This window comes from Calidris pugnax, unplaced genomic scaffold (genome assembly GCF_001431845.1).
Source record: "Calidris pugnax isolate Ruff unplaced genomic scaffold, ASM143184v1 scaffold220, whole genome shotgun sequence".
Taxonomy (NCBI): Eukaryota; Metazoa; Chordata; class Aves; order Charadriiformes; family Scolopacidae; genus Calidris; species Calidris pugnax.
Window position 1 is genome coordinate 1,708,197 of NW_015090963.1, and position 22,957 is coordinate 1,731,153.

At 45.3% G+C, this 22,957-nt stretch overlaps 2 protein-coding genes across 5 annotated transcripts in view; both read left to right on the top strand.

Moving 5' to 3' along the window:
- LOC106894070 (phospholipid-transporting ATPase FetA-like) overlaps positions 1–22,614 on the top strand; it is a 96,622-nt gene extending 74,008 nt beyond the window's left edge. For all 3 annotated transcript variants that reach the window (XM_014952534.1, XM_014952533.1, XM_014952535.1), the window contains 11 exons: positions 1,503–1,667; positions 4,059–4,170; positions 5,581–5,686; positions 6,479–6,626; positions 9,882–10,065; positions 11,594–11,817; positions 12,254–12,337; positions 13,248–13,493; positions 14,356–14,494; positions 16,645–16,775; positions 19,906–22,614. In XM_014952534.1, the coding sequence (XP_014808020.1) occupies positions 1,503–1,667; positions 4,059–4,170; positions 5,581–5,686; positions 6,479–6,626; positions 9,882–10,065; positions 11,594–11,817; positions 12,254–12,337; positions 13,248–13,493; positions 14,356–14,494; positions 16,645–16,775; positions 19,906–20,127 (1,761 nt within the window). In that variant the 3' untranslated portion in view covers positions 20,128–22,614. The remainder of the gene's footprint in view (positions 1–1,502; positions 1,668–4,058; positions 4,171–5,580; positions 5,687–6,478; positions 6,627–9,881; positions 10,066–11,593; positions 11,818–12,253; positions 12,338–13,247; positions 13,494–14,355; positions 14,495–16,644; positions 16,776–19,905) is intronic.
- A 298-nt stretch (positions 22,615–22,912) lies between these two features.
- Positions 22,913–22,957, top strand: part of RUSC2 (RUN and SH3 domain containing 2) — a 63,280-nt gene continuing 63,235 nt past the window's right edge. Inside the window, exon 1 of one of the 2 annotated variants that reach the window (XM_014952514.1) lies at positions 22,913–22,932. The gene's annotated coding sequence lies outside the window, so the exon portion shown is untranslated. The remainder of the gene's footprint in view (positions 22,933–22,957) is intronic. The other variant, XM_014952516.1, reaches the window with a different exon arrangement.

Below are 22,957 nucleotides of genomic sequence, written 5' to 3' on the forward strand. Positions count from 1 at the left end.
AAAAACAAAGAGCTTGACACAACGGCTTTCTAGCTTTCTCCAAACCACTGCGACTAAAGAGAAAGTTTTTTATTTTTTTTTTTTTTTTTTGGTGGGGAATGGAGGGAGAAATTAATATAGCCTCAGGTCTCAAATCAGTTGCCTAAGCTTGGGCACCACGTGCCATTTAAACTGCTCTAGGATATCCAGGACATCCGGACACCGATAGCAAATACAATGCAGGATATTCAGAAGCTTTGTAGTCCTCTGGAGCAGGAGCTGGAAGCCAGGTAGAAGAGATGAATCACGTGAAATAGCACTACACAATCTGTGTTTTAGCAACTAAATTTCCATCCAGGTCTGCTGTTACTCTACAACCCAGGCACCTGATGCATTCAAGCATGCCTTGGATCAGAATAACGCAGCTGATCGGTAAAGAGCCACAGAACTGTTCACCTCCTTGAATTCAGTTCAGATCTGCAGTGACTGTGATCCCTCTGCTGTGACCTGCTCACCTCCCCTTCTTCTAGATCATGTCAGGGCATATTGACTGGGCAGCAAGGAAAACGCGACACACAAACTTGTCGACTTTTATGTTATTGCTGGTATGCACTGGGCAGTTGTTGCTCACACAAGTGGATGTTTTGGCCAATATTTGCCCTCCCTTGTGGTGCCAGATCCTGCTGGTACAGTGCTGAGTTAACAGCATAGATAACAGAAAGTTTCGCCAGAGGGGTTGTGCAATAGCACAAAGCATCTTGCTCGCTGCCTGGGGGAAGCAGAGAAAGTTCCTGGTGAAGGAGAGGGCAGAGCAGAGCAGTGGATGTAACCTCTTCCTGATGCACCTTTACTTCGAGCCTGAGGGAAGGCCTCACTTTTCTCGATGAGATCCCTGTTATCCTACCAAACACTGAGATCCACACTGTCAATCACGCATCTGCAGAAGGCACACTTAGAAGGTGTGCCTTGATGCAGTCCTGAGTAGTGTGCTCTGGGCAATCCTACTTAGCAGGGGAGTTGAACTAGATGATCTCTAGAGGTCCCTTCCAACTCTGTCGAACCTGTGAATCTGTGTATTGCTGAAGTGTCATGACTGACTGTGCTCACGCTGTGCATTTCAGCCAGCATTTGTGCCCTAAAAATGTTGAGCCCATGTCAACATTCAAAATTCAAGGCTGCGATCGGTGTTTATTCACATCTCACTGTTCTGAGCGTTATGTTGAGAAATACAAACCTGGGAAACAACTACCTAGTCAATGTCAAGTTTTAGATCCAGAAAGTAGGAAAGCTCTTTTGAATATGTTCTTTGTGAGGACTGTAGATGGCAATGATAAAATGGTCTGGAATTAGTTTTTAAAAAGTACCCTGAGGTTTGTGGTCTAAGGTGTGATTTTTTCACTTTTTCTCTGCAGCCTGTAGGCACGAAGCTTTTACAAATAGCCGTTTGCTTTCCAAGGGTCCTTTGTGAGCCCATGTGAGCAGACTTCTTTTTTGACCTATTCTGCTTCACCCCTGTCTCACAGGAGTTTGCTGGTGAAGCCCTGAGGACACTCGTGGTGGCTTATAAAAACCTGGATGAAGACTACTTTCAGGACTGGATCAGGCGTCACCATGAAGCAAGCACTGCCTTGGAAGGACGGGAAGATAAATTGTCGGAGTTATATGAAGAGATTGAAAAAGATCTAATGGTTGGTTTTTCAGGGAATCTGGGCCAAGCTCTGGGGGAGGCAGCGAGGCTGGTGGTTTGTCAATAAACAGCTCAGTATGACTTCGGTAAACATTGCTTTGCAAACATCTCAGTGGGTTGTGTGACGGGAGCGGTTAGGAATATGGCAGTCCTGGGTTTTCACTGGCACCTCCGTCAGGAGCCCGTAACCGGGCTGTCACCCACCAGTGCAGGGGAATGGTTTTATTTTAACTCATGTGGGTGTCAGGGTAGCTTTTTTGTGATGACGAGCCTGAAGGAGATGACGTGGACACAAATATTTCATTGCTATCCTTTGTATGTGCAAATGGCTGATCTATTTATTTTCCTGTCGTTGAAACAACAGGCAGTGAATAATCCCCAGTGTCCCTCCATATCAGAAAGTGTCTTCTTTGTTCTTGCAGCCCTGGGCAGGATGGGGAGATGATGTCCATGAGCATGTTTGTGTCAATTTGAAATAGGACTGAACTGTGATCTTCAAGTCATTCTTTTCTCCATGAGTGTTGTTACAGCTTTTTGAATGCCCTGGGGGGTCTGCCTGTGTTTTATAGCTGTGAATAATGAATGAAAAGGATGTGTGGGATCTGAGGGGAAGCAACTCAGCTTTTTCACTCACAGCACTGCGTTTCTGAAATCTCGGAAACTCTGGGAGCTGCACAGTTGCTCCCTCCATTAGCCGCATGCTCAGGGTCCCAGCAGGGCCTGGGAAGAAGCAAGTCTGAGTTGAGGAGCTGATCACCTCTGGAAGTTGCAGAGCCCATGGAGCTGAGCCTGCTGCCCTTCTGGGTCTGGAAAAATGCTAATCCTCCAGTCTAGAGAGTGGATCATGCAAGTGCTGCATGGACTATGTCCAAAGCAGGAAATACATGGAGATTTAGAACGTAACAGAGCCAGGTACTTTGCAAGGAAGGTTTATGAAGCTTGTGGCCTGAGTAGAGAAGAGGTCATAGGCTCACAGCAGGAAGAATTGTGGCTCAGAAGAAAACATTCTACACCAGACCCTACTCTGTACTCTGTACAGAGTGACTTTACTTCCCAAAGGTGCTGGAGGGACAGACAGAGGGTGGGTGTAGGAAAGCCTGGCTTGTGACAGAGAATGGGTGTGAGAGCCAGAGTCAGCAAGGAAATAAAAAGGTCTTGTGGAGATGCAGAGGACTGTCAGGGGTCACGGTCAGTTAGGCTGATGGGCAAGGACAGAAGTCCCTCTGTGTGGCAGACTCCTGAAAAAGGTCCTGAGGGAGAGTAAGGATATAAGGACAACAAGGGGGAATAGGACTGGAAGGTGGTTATATTCAGTGAAGATTAGTAAAAATACTATTTATCATTGCTTTACCTAACATCTAAGATCCATGGTCAGGAAGGCATCACGACTGTCCCTCCAGCTGCTGTTACACCAGGTGATGGGCAGACAGGCAAAGGCCTGCAACAATACTATTGTGCCTTTCTGCAGCTGTGGGGAACCCATGCCCTTGTTCTCTGTTCCTGGGCACATTTGATCCCAGTGTCCATCTTTGGGCTTCCAGCTCAGGCTGCCAAGGATGAGCAGGTATTCCCAGGAGGGGACTTTGTATACTACAAGCATTTAAGGTCTCACTAGCTGGACCAGGGACTACTGCTGTAAAATATGGATTGTGCAGTTTTGAGGACCCTATGGAGAAGTTCCCTCGGAGCTGATAACAGTCATAGCTGATGAATGATGAACATTCCAGGAAGCCAAAAGGGATCTTGGGCTTAAAGCCAATCCCTCAATTTAGTCTCCCAACAGCAGGAGGTAGGTGGTAGCAGATGCTGTCTAAACCAGAGCTAGCAGTGAAACCTTCATGTACCTTTGACGGTAGGTTAAAGACACCAGATATCTCCAAAATGCAGGAAAAGCAGTAAGTTTAAAATAATGAAGGTTTGTGTGACAGTGTAGAGCAGGGGTGTGGACAGGTCTGTTGCGGGCTTGAGAAGATGCTCAGCAGCCATATGACTGCTGCATTGCAATATGGCTGGGAGCAAGGTTCACGCTGGAGGATGTGTATGGAAGTTTGGGGATCCACAGACATCTTTGTCCCTCAGTGAGAGCTCTATCTGCTGTAAAGGGCACAGGTGGGAGAACACAAAGACCTGTTGGTCTGCAAACATGTTGGCCAATACTTTCCTGCATGATCCATCATGATCCATCTGAGCCTGAGGGACTAGAGACTATAACATTTGGCAGGATCAGGGCTCTACTCTGTACGTTAAATTTGCTGAGGATGAGTGAAAATCAGTACAATCTTTACTCCTGGATTTCATCTGTGTTTGCATGAGTAATTACCTGGAGGTCTAATGCTTTCTTCTTTGCTAGCAATGGGAAGACTTAACCAGTTCCCTGCTGTTTTCTGTTAAGCTGCTAGGTGCCACAGCGATTGAGGACAAGTTACAAGACGGAGTCCCACAGACAATTGAGACTCTTGCCAAAGCCAACATTAAGATATGGGTTCTTACTGGAGACAAACAAGGTAAAGGGGCTACAGCTTTGGATGTTTCTCTTCTCTCCCACCAGTGGACAGTTCTGCTAAGGCCCATGTTCTCATTCTTTCTCCTTTGATAAACTACACAGAGGACAAAGTTACTGGGCTTTTTTTCATTGCCAGCCAGGCAAAATGTTGATTATCTGAAATTAGCCTAGATAACTGTAGTTAGTGTCTGTTCTAAATTCTTGTCCAGAGTCTGGAAGCAGTGCGAAGGCAGTATTCTTTGCCTTTGGAGAGGTGGCAGTGAGCATAGTCACTGTCATATGCTCTGATAAGGTGACAAATTAGTCACCTTATGGTGAAGAAGCTAGAAAAAATCTTTTTCTGCATTTCAGGAGCTTTAATGCTAAAGTGGATGGTGGGTTGGTTTCAATTTTGTCCTGGCATTAATGATCCAGAATAGAAATGGAAGAAATATAGGCTTTTGGAGAAAACATTAAATTGGAAAGAAAAGAGAACAGGCTCCAATAAATTCTTCTGGAGAAATAGCAACTTCACTGAAACAATGGCGTTCCAGGGAGGCCAAAACTCTTTGCAAATAATTTCATCTAAGAAATAAGCAGAGAATTTTTGAAAAAAAATGAAATGTTTCAGTTTGACATGTTCTGAAATGTAATAGTTTTGCTCATGAAATACCAGAATACTTTTTTATTTCAGAACAAAACATCTTGATATTTTTCTTCAGAGCTATGGTTTGGGGCTTTTCTGTGAAATGTTTCAGTTTGACATGTTCTGCGATGTAATAGTTTTGCTTATGAAATAGCAAAATACTTGTTAATTTCAGAACAAAATGTTTCGATATTCTTCTTCAGAACTATGGTTTGGGGCTTTTCAGGGGGGAGGAGAAGGGAAAGCGAAATATCCTGAAAAAAATTTTTGAATCAACATGACATGTTTTTTGTCACTCCAAGTATGTTGGCCAAAATGTTTCATTTTGACATGTTCTGAAATGTAATAGTTTTGCTTATGAAATACCAGAATACTTTTTTATTTCAGAACAAAACATCTTGATATTTTTCTTCAGAGCTATGGTTTGGGGCTTTTCTGGGGGTAGGGAGAGGGAAAGCTAAATATTGTGAAAAATTTTTTTCAATCAACATGAAAAGTTTTTTGTTACTCCAAGTATGTTGGCCAAAGGGTGTTTTGAGCTTTTTCATTTTGGTATAATTATTTTTTTCTGTGGCCTTGTAAAGCCAAGTTAAGGGAGATTTGCTGCTTTGTTCACCAAGGTGACTCTCCTGGCTCTCTAAAGCTGTTGACTGTGAAAGATTCAGAGCTCTTTTCAGTGAGAAAGAGAGCTTTTGTCCTTTTGTCTTGGGTGCAAAAAGGCCACAGAGATGCTGTCTGAGTTTGGGGCTGCTGAGATGGGTCATCTTCCTGGTTTATCTTTCACAGAGACAGCAATGAATATTGGATACTCCTGCAACTTGCTGAATGATGACATGGAAGATGTTTTCATTATTGAAGGCCGCACATCTGATGATGTACTTAATGAGCTGAGGTAAATGGCTGGAATATACAGCTTCCTTGCTGTGCAATGACACTGGAATGGAACAGTATTTGCATTTTGTATTATTCCACCTTTTTTTCCTATGGGCTTTACTTGGTGCAGTTCATTCAGGGACTTTAGGTAATGACTATGTGGCTCCCTGGAAGACTCAGCAGCAACATTGTACAGAAATCTCCTCTGAGGATAAACTCTGAAGCTTCATGATCCAAGAGCTCAAATCTATGTAAATGCATAAGAAAGCAGAGTCAGCCAGGCAATATCAGGTGATGTTCAACAAGTGATCTGGAGCCACACAGCCTTTGGTCCCAGGCTTGAGCTACGCTGTTAGTCTACTGCTATTGCCATTCCTCCACATCGCAGTCCTTTGTCTGGTATGGTCCTTTTCTAGCCTTATCTGGAAATCTGTGCTACTCCATAGCCTCCTCAGTAGACACAAGTCCTTACATATAGGTGGAAAATGGGAAAGTTTTTCAGTCCGTTTCTGTTGAAGTAGGTGGTTGTCAGACAATAGGCACAGAAAATTGGGATACTGTCCTTCATGGCATTCAGATGGTTTGTTTGACTTTAAATCAGCACAGGTTTAGCGCAAGCTTACTTAGAGTTTCAGAACCATGTTGGTGGTCTGCACAAACAGCAGTAGCTAAATCATGCATGTTGTTGTAGGGGTACAGAGAAAATTGAGCTAAACTATCACAGGGAAGCATCGATTTTTTATTTTAATGAAGTTGATTTAATAAAGCATATATTCACAAGCTTTCCATTATTATTCTGCATTTTTTTTAGGAATGCAAGGAAAAAGATGAAGCCTGACTCCTTCCTGGACAGTGATGAAATCAACATTCAGTTTGAAAAATCTTCAAAAAAACCCAAAATTATACCTGATGAGGAAGCAAATGGGGTGTATGGTTTGGTTATCACCGGCCACAGCCTGGTAAGGAAGGTTCAGAGTCATGTTAGGGCTGAGTTCTCTTAAGAACTGAATGTGATAGGGACATACTGGAGGTCTGAAAATGCTTAAAAAATGTAGCTCTAAAGGACTGGATTTTTTTTTTCCTAACTAAAGATCAGGTTCAGTGGCTATGTGAGACATCAAAGGTGATGGGCAAGGTTTCAGAAGATTGAACAGGGATGAGTTCACCCTGATGTTAGATGAACAGGAGAGGCAGAGTAGCTGGATCAATTTTCATTTCATTTCCAGAAAGATACCAGAAAAATAATCATGTGGATTATGGATGCAGCAAGAAGATAAAATAACATCAGACCTGGGTTTCAAGCATGTCAAGAGCATTCTAAAAAAATATATCTGATAACAGATATATTTAACAGATAGGATTTATAACTTATAACTTAACTAATAAATGGTTTGATGTTCTCTCTCATGACATCTTTCCAAGCAAACTGAAGATGAAGGTATAGATGAAACTCTTAAGCAACAGAGGCAAGACTCTTTGGAAAGTATGGTTCCTAAGGGCTCACTATTGATCTAAACAACAGTGAAGTAGCACCTGCAGGGGCCTATCCTACATATATTTGATATTCACTGTTTTCATTAACTGCTTGAGGAGAGAGCAGATAACACCAGGCTGGGAGAAACTGCCGGCATGATGGAGTTCAAGATTAGACTTGAAAACAATTTTAGCAAATTGGAGAAATACTTTCGAAAAATGGAGATGTGATTCAGTAAGTACAAATGCATTGTTAGTCCACTTTCATATAATTGACTACACACATACAAAATCAGAGATATGTGTGTAAGAGAATCATCTGTAAGACTTGTGAAGAAGGCTTCCTGCTCCATTTGCAATGGTAAAGTTTTAGATGAAATAATTTGGCCCATTATTTGGGCCATTCTCCTTGAGAAAATACACAATTTATTTGGGCCATTCTCCTTGAGAAAATACAGACCAACTACAGAGAGTACAAAGAAAACTCTAAGAGTGGTCATGCATGATCTGGAGAGCACAGGGGAAAACTGAGAGAGTTAGGATTTCTGAACCTACTGAATACTGATCAGAGTTGGTAATACTCTTCAAATAATAATGGGTAAACGAAATAATGGAATTAAACTGAGACATGAGAGTTTGGGATTAGATGTTCTTCCTGGTCAGAAAGGTGAAGCACTGGAATAGATTTTCCATCCTTGGAAATTTTTTAGAACAGATTAGAACAAAAAACAATTTAGTTATATTTCAGCCTGTCTGGGAGGAAGGCTTAGAGTACATCAGATTTATTTGTCTATTGTGTTTTGCTTTCCCAGATTGCCAGGGAAGCAAATAGGAAAGATGTGGAAAGAGCTGGGGGGCGCTGCCTTTCGCAGACAAGATGCTTCTGTTCCCTGTGGTTGCCACTTGATAGCAGTCCAGAAAATTTAACTCCCAACTCTAGACCAGCCCTGCAAACTACTACTAAAAAAAAATCTCATGTTGCTCCATTTTTGGCTTGTGTGCCAGGTATACAGACCCTGGACTAGAGGGGACACGTTCAGGCAGTGCCTATATTGTCAGGCAACCTCTATCCCTCTTTTACTCTTGCTCCTTCTTTAACTCCAGAGCCTTAATCCCCTTTAGATCCCCTCTGCAAAACAGACAAGAGCTCTATCAAGTTCGGTGTGTCTGCATGGGTGAATCCTCTGACATCCCAGCCAGAAGATGGGTTGCCCCTCTCTGTTCCTACTCCATCCCTGCAGCCTGCAGGACAGACCCTAGGTTCTGTGCTATAAAAGCATCACTGGCAGTGGTGACAAAGCTTTCTTTTCATTCCTGGAAAACCACACGCTCAGCCACACCCTGGCAAAGAGATGTGTCCCACACAAATAAATTCAAATCTGGTTCTGTGGGAGCAGCCAGCCCACATAGGCTGCAACAGAGTGGACACAGCCAGTCTCACCAAGACCGTGGCTTTCTCCTGGGTGTGGACCACAAAGACGGGGGGGAAAAAAGCATATGTTATTTCTTTATACGAGCCTAGAGCCTCAACAATGGTGACAGTGCTGATACTGTCCCACTCACAGGCAGCATCTGTTCGGTGCTGTGCCCCTGCGTGCAGGTAGATGGGACGGCAGCTCTGGGGCTACGCACACTTGTGGTCTTGCCTAAACAAAACGAGTGAGCAGAAGCACATCAGCATCTGTAACAGCAGCATCACACTGGATGACTTGGGTGCAGTACCATTAATAGACTATGTGATAACATTTTGCCAGTGCTGTGCAGCGAAGATGTTGTGTGAAAAGCCATCTCTAAGAGCTGTGATGGGCCGGTACTAAAGCTAAACCATGAGAAGGTCTCTCTTGTTGATCAAGCCTGCCTGCCACTGATGGGAGGGAAGCGGGGGAGCTGGTGACTCACAGCTCACCCTTTCAAGAAGAAAGGGTATCTGGCCTAAGGATTGTCTGCCTTATGCAGAAAGGCCTGCTCTAATGGCCCTGAGGGGGAGAGAGCCCTGTAGATTCCTTCCATGCATGTCCACTGAGAAGAGACACCAAAGAATGGAGCCGAAAAGCGTGATCTGAAAGAAAAATGAAAAGCTAACACTGCTCCCTCCTCCATACGCAGAGCTGGAGGGGTGACCAGACATCCAATTTTTCTCTGTGCTTCCTGAATAGAAACAACACGGCTGACTGATTTTAAAGTTCAGCACTCAGAGCAAACTTGCCTTCTCCCTGGCTGTGTGTTTTGCTTTGTCATGCCCACCTGAGCTCAGCCTTTTCCATGTTGTTTTTGTTTTGTTTTTTTTTAATTAAGTACTCCCAAATTGAAGCATCTTCTATTTAAACCACAGATCTCCCAGAGCTTAAAAAATAAACAAAGAGGGATGAGCAGAGACTCTCTCGCATGGAGATACGCAAGGTTGTCTCAGGCCCAGCAGCAGCTTTGTTAATTTAGTGCTCCTGTTGTCTGACACTTTTAATGCACTGTCAGGTTACATCAGACAGGGCAGCTGTTGTGCAAAGCCGGCTGTGGTGCACACAAAGTGCAAGCTGAGAGGTGTACACTGGGTGGCATGATGTTGTGGGGTAGGGATGCTCCTGGTGACCAAATGGATGGATTCACCTGGGGTATCTCAAACCTTCCTTCAGCCAAATAGAAGAATGAGCTCAGTTCTCATTTCCTTCCTGCCGCATCCTCTTCGTCAGGCCTGCAGCTGCTGCTGGTCTGACCTGAACACCCCCTTTGGTCCTTCTTTCCAGGCTTATGCGCTGGAAGGGAATTTGGAGCTGGAGCTGGTGAGAACTGCCTGCATGTGCAAAGTGGTGATCTGCTGCCGGGTGACTCCGCTGCAGAAGGCCCAGGTGGTGGAGCTGGTGAAGAAGTACAAGAAGGCTGTGACCCTGGCAATCGGAGATGGAGCCAACGATGTCAGCATGATCAAAAGTGAGTGATGGACGACAGCTGGCATGCTCTAGCATGCTGACTCTCTGATGTATTTGCTATCTGAGGTGGCTGAGCAGCAGGAACATGTCTCTCAGTGCCTTCTGTACCACCCTCGTTGTGGCACCAAGTGGCTGTGTCTCAAGGTTGGGCCAGTTTCTGCACGGCCCTGCTACTATAGGCTACTTGTGTCTCCTGCCTTCCAGGACACACAGGAGGGCTCTTTCTTTACTCCCACCTCTAGGATCACAAGAAGCTAAGGCTGCACTTACTGCCTATTTCTCCGTTTGTGCCTTAGAATAGACAAAAGCCCACCGGGGCTATGATGTGTCCACCCATGTATCTGCACAGCCACCATCACAAAGGCAATACAAAGAACAACCAAATTTGTTGCAGAGAGGGCCTGTCCGCAATGCAGAAAGAAAATCTTCTTGCCTGTAAATAGTCTGTGTAACGTTAGATGGTTTGTTTTTTTTCACTTCCATGTGGTAGGGCCAATTATTTCCTGCGAGTTATAAATCATGGGCTTCTAGGCCCCTTTGTCCTTGAGCATCATTTGATGCTGCATTACCTCAGTGAATTTATGAAAAAAAATCCCCTAACTAGGTATAATTAAATTAAGATTATTCAGAAGGGCCTATTGCTAATCTTCCTTGTGTTAATTTGCAAGAATTGATTAAGTGGAGCCTTTTAATTAAGAAAGAAAAGGCTAAGTAGGGAGCTTCAAGGGAGATAAGTCAGGCAGTCAGTAAAGAAAGGGTAAGAAAAGCAAGTTAAAGTGTACATGATAATTAGAAACGACCCCCTCTCCCCCCATGAGAGGGTTGGGACTTTGGGATTTTATCAGTTCACTGTTCCGTGGAAACCCCTGAATCTTACCAACCTCCAGCCATCAAGATTGTTCTCATTAGTTAAAGCTGTATAATTAGCTGTCACATTAAACTTATGTCCATGTTTAATAAACCCAAGTCACTATTAAAAAAGACATGACTCTTCTATCTAATTAATTGATTGAACTAATAAAGGCTAGGAAATGTAAAAAGGCTACAGTCAGCCTTGTAGCACTGTGTATGAGAAATCTATAAGGGGGTTGAAGATTTTGCTTGTCTGCTTTTAAGGCAGCTGGAAGGACATTCATGCATGTAAATATAATTCACATGTAAATATAAATTAAAGTGTTTTGTTTTGGTCTTTTTTTTTTTTTTGTAACAGCAGCTGTTACGAACAACAGCATTTATGCTTTTGGAAAACATTCAGAAAGAAAACATGGATTGTCACTGAGGGTGTAATTTCATCCAAATAATACAAACACAGTTACTGGCAATGTATCACCTCAGCCAAAAACATAACACTGCCGAAAGGATTAGTGCCACAAAATATTTTTATTTTTTAAAAAAGTAACTTCACATGTGTCTCTTTACAAAGGCTGGGAAGGAATTAACACAGCGTCCCAGTGCAGGGGGCTCTTAAAAAAAATGGGGTGATGAAAACTCCCACTGTAATGATGTGATCAACAACCTTCTCATTGCAGCTGCTCACATTGGGGTTGGTATCAGTGGTCAGGAGGGCATGCAGGCGGTCTTGTCCAGTGACTTCTCCTTCGCACAGTTCCGTTACCTGCAGCGCCTGCTCCTGGTCCATGGCCGGTGGTCCTACATCCGCATGTGCAAGTTCCTCAAATACTTCTTCTACAAGAATTTTGCCTTCACATTAGTGCATTTCTGGTACGGCTTCTTTTCTGGCTTCTCAGCACAGGTAAGTCCAGCTTCTGTTTTCTCATGGCCATATCCAGCATTTTCAAGTAAAGTGTCTGGAAACATTTTAAAAGGAAATAAAGTATGCCATTGTCCCAGCCTCACCAGGTGGCACACAGGTCTGTCTTCTCCACTCTATGAGTATAAAGCAAATCTCCCCCCAACTGGTGGCCAGTCACAGGGCCAGAGCCGGGGGGGTGGATCCGGCATAGGATCACCTTATACTTTTGGTCTCAATAGTGTCTTGAACCAAGATGTTCCAGCATGTAATTGTGTACGCTTTTTGTCTCGAACCAAGATGTTCCAGCATGTAATTGTGTACGCTTTTTGTCTCGAACCAAGATGTTCCAGCATGTAATTGTGTATGCTTTTGAAGAGATGGAAAAGGCAACCTTTTCCTACCTTCATGTTCTTTTTTCTTTTTCCTTTTTTTTTAGACTGTCTATGATGAGTGGTTCATTACGCTTTACAATTTGGTATATACTTCCCTCCCGGTGCTAGGAATGAGCCTCTTCGATCAGGTACTGTTTCTATCACCACTTGGATTTTTTTGTATGAGTTTTTTTCTCCAGGTGCTGTGAGCTGGTTCCATGAAGCAACAGCAGCCAACTTTTTGGCTAGCTGTCATGGTAGCTCCTAACATAGTTTCCAGCCAGTGAGACTGAGAGCACAAAAAAAGGATAAACCAGGGAGAAGATGGTGTATTATTTGGCCTGTGGGTTTCAGTGCGTGATGAGACTCTTGAGTTAGGCTGTTGACTACAGTAAAAGCTGCCATTGCAACATTCCCCTGAAGCAGACACATCTTACTAGCTGGGCTGCTGAAGCCTGACATTTTAATGACCACACAGAACAATGAATGAGCTTGAACTCTGAAGTCAGGTAGTCCAGGTTCAACCTTTCTAGGGGAAGTCTTCTTGCAGTAATTTCATGTGCACACTTCTACCTCCTATGCTACTGCTGTTTAGCAAGACATAGAAGCAATAAATCTGCTCCTGCGTGCCTTTTGCTAGTTAAGTAAGTAGGGACTTGCTACTCCACAATGCTTCACAGTGTTCAGCTCTGGACACTTAAGGGATCCAAGTCGGACAGCCTTGCCCGTGTGTGGAACCAGTGGAGGTATCTTCTATTCCTTAGCTTCCAGGCAACTCTCAGAAGAGCAGACCATGCAGTCTGCTTAAGATGAAGTGTACCTGCATTTTTTTGGCAGTACTTATCAGTTTTGTCAGCACAAGAAAGGTGAAATTCAACATGGAAAATGTGTTTAGGTGGCTTTGGGATATGGCACACTCATCAGCACAACAGAGTGAATCGTGCACTAAGCCTTTGCTCATGGAAATGTATGCCCTTAGGGACACAGCAACCCTAAGTGGTCTTCTGTGGTCGGTTGGGTAGGTGCCAGCAAATCTGACCATCTCCTGTCTTCTTTCAGGATGTGGATGATCGTGGGAGCATGCAGTATCCTCAGCTATATGTGCCTGGCCAGCAAAACCTCTATTTCAACAAAACGGTGTTTGTCAAGTGCATGCTGCAAGGGATCTACAGCTCCCTTATTCTCTTCTTCATCCCCTATGGAGCCATGTACAACACAATGAGAAGTGATGGGAAGGCCATTGCTGACTACCAGTCCTTTGCACTGATGGCCCAGACCTGCTTACTGATTGTGGTGTCTGTACAGGTAAGGCATCCCAGGTAGTGTTTTTAGGAATTGCTTGTTGTTTTATGAAGGCAGCATCTGGAGGGCCACTTGGGATCTTGATAGCATTGTATTTGCATCTTGCATTTTTGCAAAATAATATCTCCTGACACCAGGTTCCCCTCCTCAGTTCAACAGAACCACAAATTTGTATATTATGAAAGATCAGAGTGGCAGGAAAGCAGAGTCTTTGCCTTGGGAAGTTTACAGTCGTAGCAGACAAAAAAGTTAAGACTGGGAGTAGAGAAGGACTCATTCCAGTTTTATGGGATGGATTTGTAGCACAGGACTGTCTGTTATGAGGCTGTTACTTATAGGGTCTCCATTGTGAGGCTATCTCTGTAGCCTGGCCCCATGCATGGTGCAGATGGTAGAACTGCACTCACTGGAAGAAACAGCTAAGACTTGGGTGATCCAAAATTCAGAAGGTACTAGCAGGATAAGAGAAATTTCTTACAAGAAAAGCTAATCAGTCCTAGCTCCCCAGATAACTATTTCTGCTCTCTGAGGTCTTGTAGGCTCCTTCTCCTAACTTTCAATGCTAGAACACTGCTTGGGGATGAGGACATAAGCATGGATCATTGGAATATAGTATTCTGTCTCCAATACTGGCCACCAGTGAAGCCTTGAGAAAAGTGCAACAACAGGGCAAATGTAGGAATGCTTGCCTTGAATGGTCTTCCAGCATCCTATGATCTATGTCTTGGTATCTCTTGAGGCTTGAATGAATAACAGCCTTGGGAGCAGGGATACAAAGAAGAGAACAAGATCTCCACTTGTGTTCAGCATAGATCTGATAAATAATTAAGGCATTGACAACGGCTGTCTTACTCTATTCTTTCAGATTGGCTTGGACACCTCTTACTGGACAGTTGTGAACCAGTTCTTCATCTGGGGCAGCCTTTCTGTTTACTTTGCTATCACCTTCACCATGTACAGTGATGGCATGTACCTGATCTTCACAGCCTCCTTTCCATTCGTTGGTAAGCTCTGGGACAAATTTGGATTGCACTCAAAATGGGTATACTGTGGGGCTTAAATCTGTCAAATATTTCTAGTACATGTTATTGCCTGTCTCGAGGCAATAACAGAATATATTGATTGCCTTTTCTACAAGAAATGTCAGGGTATTTCTGAGGGCTGCTGGGAATGCTTATTTTGAATCCTATCCATGCAGGTGAACATGTGCCACATTCACTTCCTTGCGCCAGGGAAGGTTTAGATTTGATATTAGGAAAAATTTCTTCACGGAAGGGGTTATCCAGCATTGGAATGGGCTGCCCAGGGAAGTGGTTGAGGCATCATCCCTGGAGGTGTTCAAAAGACGGGTTGACATGGTCCTCAAGAATATGGCTTAGTGATTTATTTTTTTTAAATTGCTTATTTCTGATTTATTTTTTTGTCAGAGTTAGGTTGATGGTTGGACTAGATGATCTTTAAGGTCCCTTCCAACCCAGATGATTCTATGATTCTATAAGAATCCACATTCACATGCAGCCAGAGGAATGATCCTTTAAATAAACCTACTGAGCTGGCTGGAATGCTTTCTGCTGCTCTTTTATATGCTGTTTCCAGGTGTCTAATGCTTACAGATATGTAAGAGCATTTTGTTTGCAGAAGGATGTGTGTTCTTTTGTAAGTTAACATGTTTGCATAGGAAAGCATACAAGTACAACATCTAGTTAGACATGAGGAACACGCCATGTGATTATGGTTTGATGCCTGGCTGCCTTCGGACAGGTTAAATGGCAAATTCCTAACAAAAAAACCCAAAACCCAGTGATGACCACGTCTCTGGAGTTACTCTACCTGACAGATTTCTGAATGCATGCACAAGGGGAACGATAACATGAGTCTGTCTCCTTAGACTTCGATCAGGAGGAAGATGAAAGCTTAGTGAAGTAATTAAGATATTTTTAATAGCTCTTTGCATCCATAGCCAATATTAATAGATCATTGTTATGAGACTCTACTTTTTAAATCCCAGTGCTTTCCTGTTTCAAGTGTCAGGTTGGTGTATTAATCAATGCCTTTATTTCTGCATGAATTGTTAAGCCAAGACTTGTTCTGCCCATCTTCAATACAATACCAAGGTGCTTGGCCATTTTAGAAATATCTGAGCTGCAGGTCAGTTGTTGCAATGTATTTTCCAGGCATATGGTCACGGCTTTTAGTATCAAAAGTGCTGAGTGAGAGAAGACAGTGTCTGTTCAGTTTCCAGAGACAGGTGGCAACTCACTTGCCAGGAATATCTCTATCTGCTGCTCTTTTGATAAAATGTAGGTCAAATTAGCCATAATGCTCAGCGCTGCTTAATAAGGTCTCAGTCTGAAACTGTTTTTAAGCAAAGTGTTCCTAGCTTAGACTCAGACAACTTGTTTACTTTAATTTCAGTGGAGATGTATTACAGCAGAGTTTGGCCAACTGGAAAGAAAAAATTCAGCAACTTTACTGCCAACAACAGCATCAATAAGCCTTGTAATGAGGGTTTTGCATTCGGTTTGTTCTATCTTAACATTCCTTCAGTTTTGGAGGAGCCAGAAGTGAGCACTTTGGTTTCCAAGAAGGTGGCAGTGTCTCGCCAGCACAAGGCAGTTTCTCTTCCAGTGTACCCAATTAGGCCATGCAGACACGCAGACCATGTATTGCTCCTCTCACAAAGGGCTGTGATCCTATTGTCTACTGGCACGTCAGAGTCAGTACTCCATATCCTTCAGGAAATGATGCTGGAAAGTAAGAGAATAGTGTTCCTCCTTTTGCACTAGAATCCTGGCAAAAGGTGAGAGAGCTGGGCTGCTGATGAAAAAGATTTCTTGAGCATTTATATAAATCCTTTGCAGTGATTTGACTCTTTGTAAAGCATCAAATTGCCATTTGCTCTGACATCTTTGTCTCCCTGAGTTGTTGCTGCAGTTGAGTCTGGACGCTGTGTTTTCCTTTGCCCATCTCAGACAGTCATATTCATATCACTGTCTGCTCTACAGCAAGTTGATTTCATTGTTGGAGATGGTGGCTACTGTGAATTTTGGCCTGTTTGCCAAGTGCTTTGGAATCACGGAGGGTGAAAGGTTCAGGTGAATGATGGTGAGAGGGCTGCTGTTACAGGGGTTTTAATCATGCTTTTGTTTTTCAGGTACGGCTCGAAACACCCTCAGCCAACCAAACGTGTGGCTAGCAATCTTCCTCAGCATCACCCTCTGTGTGCTGCCTGTCGTCGGCTTTCGATTCTTGAAGGCTCAGTTAAAGCCAACTCCCAGCGATAAAGTAAGGAGATACCCTATTTAACCAGAAATCCTGCTTACTACCACCTAAGTTTACCATGGAGGAATACTGCAGGGGCTTGGCGTTGCTCAGAGTGTGCGTCCCTGGAGGTGCAGGTGCTGCCATCACTCTGTCCCCTGTTCCCTTGAGGAGGAGGATTGAATTTGGGTTTTGGCACACTGCAAACCATCTGCAGCTGGGACCAGGGGCTGAGGTTATTTAGATGTGGATTGGATTGCACGGGAGCGAGGAAGCCACGCTATTTTTAGGTGCAGGGTTCAAGTGCTGTGGCTTGGTGGCAAAGCACTGGAGAGTTTCAGTTCTCCTACCCTGCTGCTGTGCGGTTTTCAGCCTGGCAGAGCACAGCCCTTCACCCTCCACCCAGGTGTACATGTTTGCTGAGGACTTTTTGACTTCAGGATTGACTTCCTTTGTAGCCAATGGTTATAATCCCCTGCTCTGAAACCACCTGCCCTCCCCAGGAATAGGAAGGTGAGGCCATTAGGGCAGGGAGAGGCCAAGAGAGATGGAGGGGGCAGAGAGCGCACAGCTTTTGACGGCCAAGGGACCCCTACTGAAGATCAGCATGAACACAGCTCCCCGGGATGGCTTTCAAACCACAGCATCTGCTAAATGCTGCTGCCACCTGGTGCTTCCTTCCTCTTCCTGCACCGAGCTGCAAGCCCCAAGGGCATGTTCCTCACTGCTCCTCACTGGCTGTCCTCATCATCCTCGGGGTGTCTGTGAAGCTCCCCAGGAACTCCAGGGCTGGTGGAGAATGAGTGAAGGGGAATTCCCAGCCCTTTCAGAGGGAGTAGGTGGGTGCTAGAGAAGACTGCCTGGTAGGGAGGTCCTCAGGACACAGTTAGAGGCAGCTCAAATACGTAAAAATGGGCTGGGTTTACCCTTCAGTTGAGTTGAAATCCAACACAGCTGTCGCCCATAATCCCAGCCTCAAGTGTTTGGGTTAGGCATCCCTCTCTACTGCAAAATTACTTTACTTTTCTACGTGCTGTGGGAAGTAAATTGTCATGAGAGGAGTGTTTGGATTTCCTGCTGTACCAAGATCCCCAGCTGAAAGTATAAAATGAACCTAAAGTACAAGCCTGAAGCTTAGAGAAGCCCAAAACTACTAGTGACCAGCTCAGTGGATGAAGGAAATGCTGTGGATGTTGTTTACCTGGACCTTAGTAAAGCCTTCAACACCGTTTCCCAGACTTCTCCTTGAGAAACTGGTTGCTCCTGGCTTGGATGGGAGTACTCTTCACTGGGTAAAAAACTGGCTGGATGGCCAGGCCCAAACAGTTGTGCATGAAGTTAAATCCAGTTGGTGGCTGGTCCTAAGTGGTGTTCCCCAGGGCTCAGTATTGGGGCCAGCAGTTGTGCATGAAGTTAAATCCAGTTGGTGGCTGGTCCTAAGTGGTGTTCCCCAGGGCTCAGTATTGGGGCCAGTTCTCTTTACTATCTTTATCAACAACCTGCATGAGGGAATTGAGTGCACCCTCAGTAAGTTTGCAGGTGACACCAAGTTGGGTGGGAGCAATGATCTGCTTGAGGATAGAAAGGTTTTGCAGAGCGATATGGACAGGCTGGCTGGATGGGCCAAGGCCTATGGAATGAGGGTCAGCAAGGCTAAGTGCCAGCTCCTGCACCTGGGTCACAACAACCCCATGAACGCCACAGGCTGGGGGAAGGGTGGCTGGAGAGCTGCCTGGTGGAAAAGGACCTGGGGGTGCTGGTCAACAGGCAGCTGAATATGAGCCAGCAGCAAGAGCAGGTGGCCAGGAAGGGCAATAGCAACCTGGCCTGTATCAGCAACAGTGTGATGTGGATTGCTAGGGAAGCGACCGTCCCCGTTGAGGCCCCACCTTGAATATGGTGTCCAGTTTTGGGGCCCTCACTACAAGAAAGACATTGAGATGCCGGAGCAGGTCCAGAGAAGTGCAAGAAAACTGGTGAGGGGTCTGGAGAACAAGTCTTATGAGGAGCAGCTAAGGGAGCTGGCGTTGTTTAGCCTGGAGAAGAGGAGGCTGAGGGGAGACCTTATCGGTCTCTACAACTACCTGAAAGGACACTATAGCAATGTGGGGATCAGTCTCTTCTCCCAAGTAACATGCAACAGAACAAGAGGAAACAGCCTCCAGTTGTGCCAGGGTTTAGTATGGTTATTAAGAAAGATTTCTTCACTGAAAGGCTACCAAGCATTGGAACAGGCTGTCTAGGGAAGTGCTGGAATTGCCATCCCTGGAGGTATTTAAAAGTCGGGTAGATGTAGTCCTGAGGGCTGTGATTTAGTGGTGGTTTTGGCAGTATTAGGTTGAAGGCTGGAATTGATGATCTTAAAGGTCCCTTCCAACCTAGACAATTCTATGATTCTGTGATTATAAGAACCTACAGTTGACAGTGTTCCAAGCAACAAGGACAGGGGTGGCTGGGGATTCTGCTGAGCCATTGGCAGTCAGTGTTGGCTTCCTGCCTTTGATGGTCCCTTTCTGAAAAGATGCTTGTCTGCAGACAATCTCGGTGGCCACGTGGGACCAGAGAGCCTACTACCTGCAAATAAAGTGCATTAGTTTTTTCCATTCTGCCAAGGAATATGATAATCTATTGATCACCATTATTATCATAAAAAGCTTTTACATACTGGAGATCCCCTTTAATGGCCTGTTTTCTAGATTAAGCAAGCCAATTTTTAAATGTTTCCTTATTTGTTTTCCGTACTTTTGACTGTTGTTGAGATGACTATCACACTTTGGGTTATTTGACTGAAAAGAATATTTTTAATCAATCTCTGACTAAAAGAGCTGCAGTAATACCCCAACGCAGGCATCAGAGAGCTGTGAGGAGCAATACACCGAAATAATCTCAAGTCTTACAGATGACACTCCCATTAACGCCTTTTAGAATAAGATTTGCTTTTTCTTTCTTTTTCTTTTACCAGGCTGAGGCTGCCATCCTGTGTTGTCAATTCCGTTCTTGCTCTGCAGCCTCTCCTGACACCCCCCTGTTTCCTCAGTCAGTTTTGGCTTCGGACCCCTGCTTAAACAGTGTTTCCCTTTCTTAGCTCCTCTTTTGCTCTGCTCGTGAATAACGATGCACTTCCTGCTTTTTCCATCCTATTTTCTGACTTCAGGTCCTGCTCAAGATCAAAGAAGACAGAAAGAGGCCACCTCCACCCTCACCAAAGAGACGCCTGCGTCGAACCAGCACTCGCCGCTCCGGCTATGCCTTCTCCCACCAGCACGGCTTCGGAGCACTCATTACGTCTGGGAGAAACATGCGGCCAAAATCACCTTTTGCCACAACAGGAACATTTTCACCAAATAGTGAGAAATACAAACACAAAGGACTGTAAAAAAACAAACAAACAAACAAACAAACAAAAAAGACAAAACCCCAACACAGCAAACCAAAGTAAAGGGCTGTCGGGAGAGGAGGCCGTGCTCTTTATAAAGCACCAGGCTGGTGGCCACCTAGAGGTCTGCCCTCCAGGCTAGCAAATCAAGGACTTGGGCCTTTCCTTTCACCCACATGCATGCTCTGACTCCAGCTTCTCTTCCAAAGTCTCGTGTTGCTCCCGGGGAAGGCAGGCCAGGTGAGTCAGAGCTGTTGTATGGTATCTCAGAAGGCCTCCCTGGAACAGGAGAGAACATGCTGCAGGAGGCACCTCTGCTCCTTGAGATTGTTCATAACGCTATTTTTAATTTTTTTTTTTTCTCCCTTTAACTACATACCTCAGAGCAAAGAGAAGTCAATATCTTTCTCATTGATGTGCCTTTGTTTCTGTCATGAGTCCACTCTGGGCCATATAACTGTGGTGACAGTATTGACCCCAGGTGTGCCTTAGGTCCAGCCACACGACCCCCAGATCCCCAACCTTTGTAATTTGGGTAATTTTATAGCAGGCACTTTGGAAGGCATGAGCTGGAAACAACCTTCTTCCCAACCAATAGTTAATCCAGTTTCTCAAGAGATGGCCAGTACCCAAACACCACCCTCTTCCCTCATCTTCAATCGGAGAGTGCTGCAAGCTCAGAGAAACCCTTAGTCGGTCAAGGGACAAGAACTTGATGTTCATCAGCCTGCCCTGCTTTATCTGCATTGCAAATCTGCTCTTGTAAAACATTGTTGTCCTCAGAGCCCTCTCAGGCTTTGTAGCTGGGCACCAGCCATTTCGTTTAGAGTTAAACCAAAAGGGCAGGAGCAGCTCAGGCTCCCCTGCAGATCAAGCCATAAAGTCTGGCCCTGAGATGCTCCTGTCCTGGTTTAGGGCTCATCTCAGCACCAGGTGTCTCTCCCACCACAGCAGACTGAGGTACTGGCAGATGTGACTTGGTGGAGATCACGCAAGCAGTATCAGAGATGTTTTTTCCATGGCTGGCTCAGGCTGTCCTGCCCTTTGCTCCACCGGTGTGGTTGCTCAGCCTAAGGGACAAAGTATGACCTAGTGGGTCCCTCCCTCTCGCTGATGAGCTCTTTTGGGTCAAGTTTGGAAGGAACTTAGGGCTCAGGAACCTCTGCAGATTTTCCCTCGGTGGGCTAAGGCTTTACTTGTGAACAGCTCGCCTGTCAGTCATGAGCTGCAGAGAGCTGAAAATCCTACCAGCCTGGCTGCCAGCAGAGGGACCTGAGATGCACAGACGCAGCCAAAGACTGGGATTTGCTCACTGTTTTGCTACACCAGCTCCACAATCCGCAGGGTTACTGGGTGGCAGGCCAGGGTGGCAGCCTGGAAGCCTGTCCTGCCAGCACTGCTGAGCTGCCTAAATGGAGCTTTGTTGCGCAGAGGACTAAGCAGGGCTGGCTGTTTTATTTTTTTTTTCAGTTCCTTTATACAAATTTAGACTCCTTTCCTTGTTCTGAATTGGATTTCTTTTTGCACAGTAGCCATCTGGTATTTGTTGGGAACTCTCTGCCTTGAGTCTCTGAGCTCTCGGGTGCAGGCAATGTATGATGGCGACAGGCCAGCCGTGCCCCTATTTCATCCCCTCTGCCAATAACACCTTTTCTGCCCATGGTCCCAGTTTCAGCAGTCGGTGCATCACACTGTTTAAGCTCTAATAGAAGGTTTCATGTCCCTGGGTTTAACTGGGCACAGGGAAACAAAAAAAAAAAAAAAAAACCAACTCTGGTTGCACCTGCTGCTTTGCAAACTGTGGTATTAGATTTCAGCTTAGCCAGTGCAAAACTGGAGCTGGGACTGGATCCAGACCTCGGCAGCCAGGAGCTGCGTGCTAGGGAAAGAGCAAATGCTAATCCCCTGATCTCCCCTGCAAGGAGACACCTGAGTGAAGCGAGGGCCTGCGCCCTGACTGAGGAAATGGCTGTGATAGTTGGTGCTCCTCACCCCCCTCTGATTTACCATCCAGCTCTGCCTTCAGATGAGGGTTACATCCCTTTCACAGTCAGCCTCCCCCGGGGGCGAGAGGAAAATAGGGGAATTTATGCAGGTAGGCTGCCATCCCCAGGATACCCAGACTCTTCCGGACCCAGAGCCCCATCAATCAAAGCTGCTCCTAGCAGGGAATGCATCAGAATGTTAACGCAGAGCAGCAGGGGCAGACCTTCTGCCGGCAGCTCTGGGACTGTGCCACTCTCCTCCCCGTTACGGTTTACGTGCAAAGCACTCACCTTCTGGCCAAAGGGAACTTGCAAATGCTGCATAGGACAACTAGGGGATAACAGATCTGCTCGTGAACTTGCGCCAGATACAAATATTTCAGTGGTTTGACCAGATCAGCGTTTGAGACATATCAGCTGACAGTGATGTCTGTCCTACATCACTCCTGATTTTGTAAAATAATTTTTTTTTAAAAAAATAAAAAAATATTGGGATGACTGATTCCTTGCCAGCCTGCTAATCGATCAAAGGAGTTTATCACCAGGTGCGTGTGTCGATCCTGGAGCTCCGAAAGCAGGAGCAGGGTGGGGGGTGCTGGATCTGGGATGCTAGTGCTGTTCATGCCGAAAAGCAAACCAAATTCCCAAACTTTGACCTCCTATTCGGGGACGTTTTAAAGAGGAAACTTAGAGGAAACGTCAGAGACATCCTTAGAGGGAGGACGCCGACTCCCGGGGGAAGGGAGGGGGGGAAGGCGGGCAACGCCGAGATCCCGCCCCATCGCCCGGCTCGTAAACAGCGGAGCGGGGCCAGCGGCCGGTAAGGGACAACGGGGCGGGGGGGT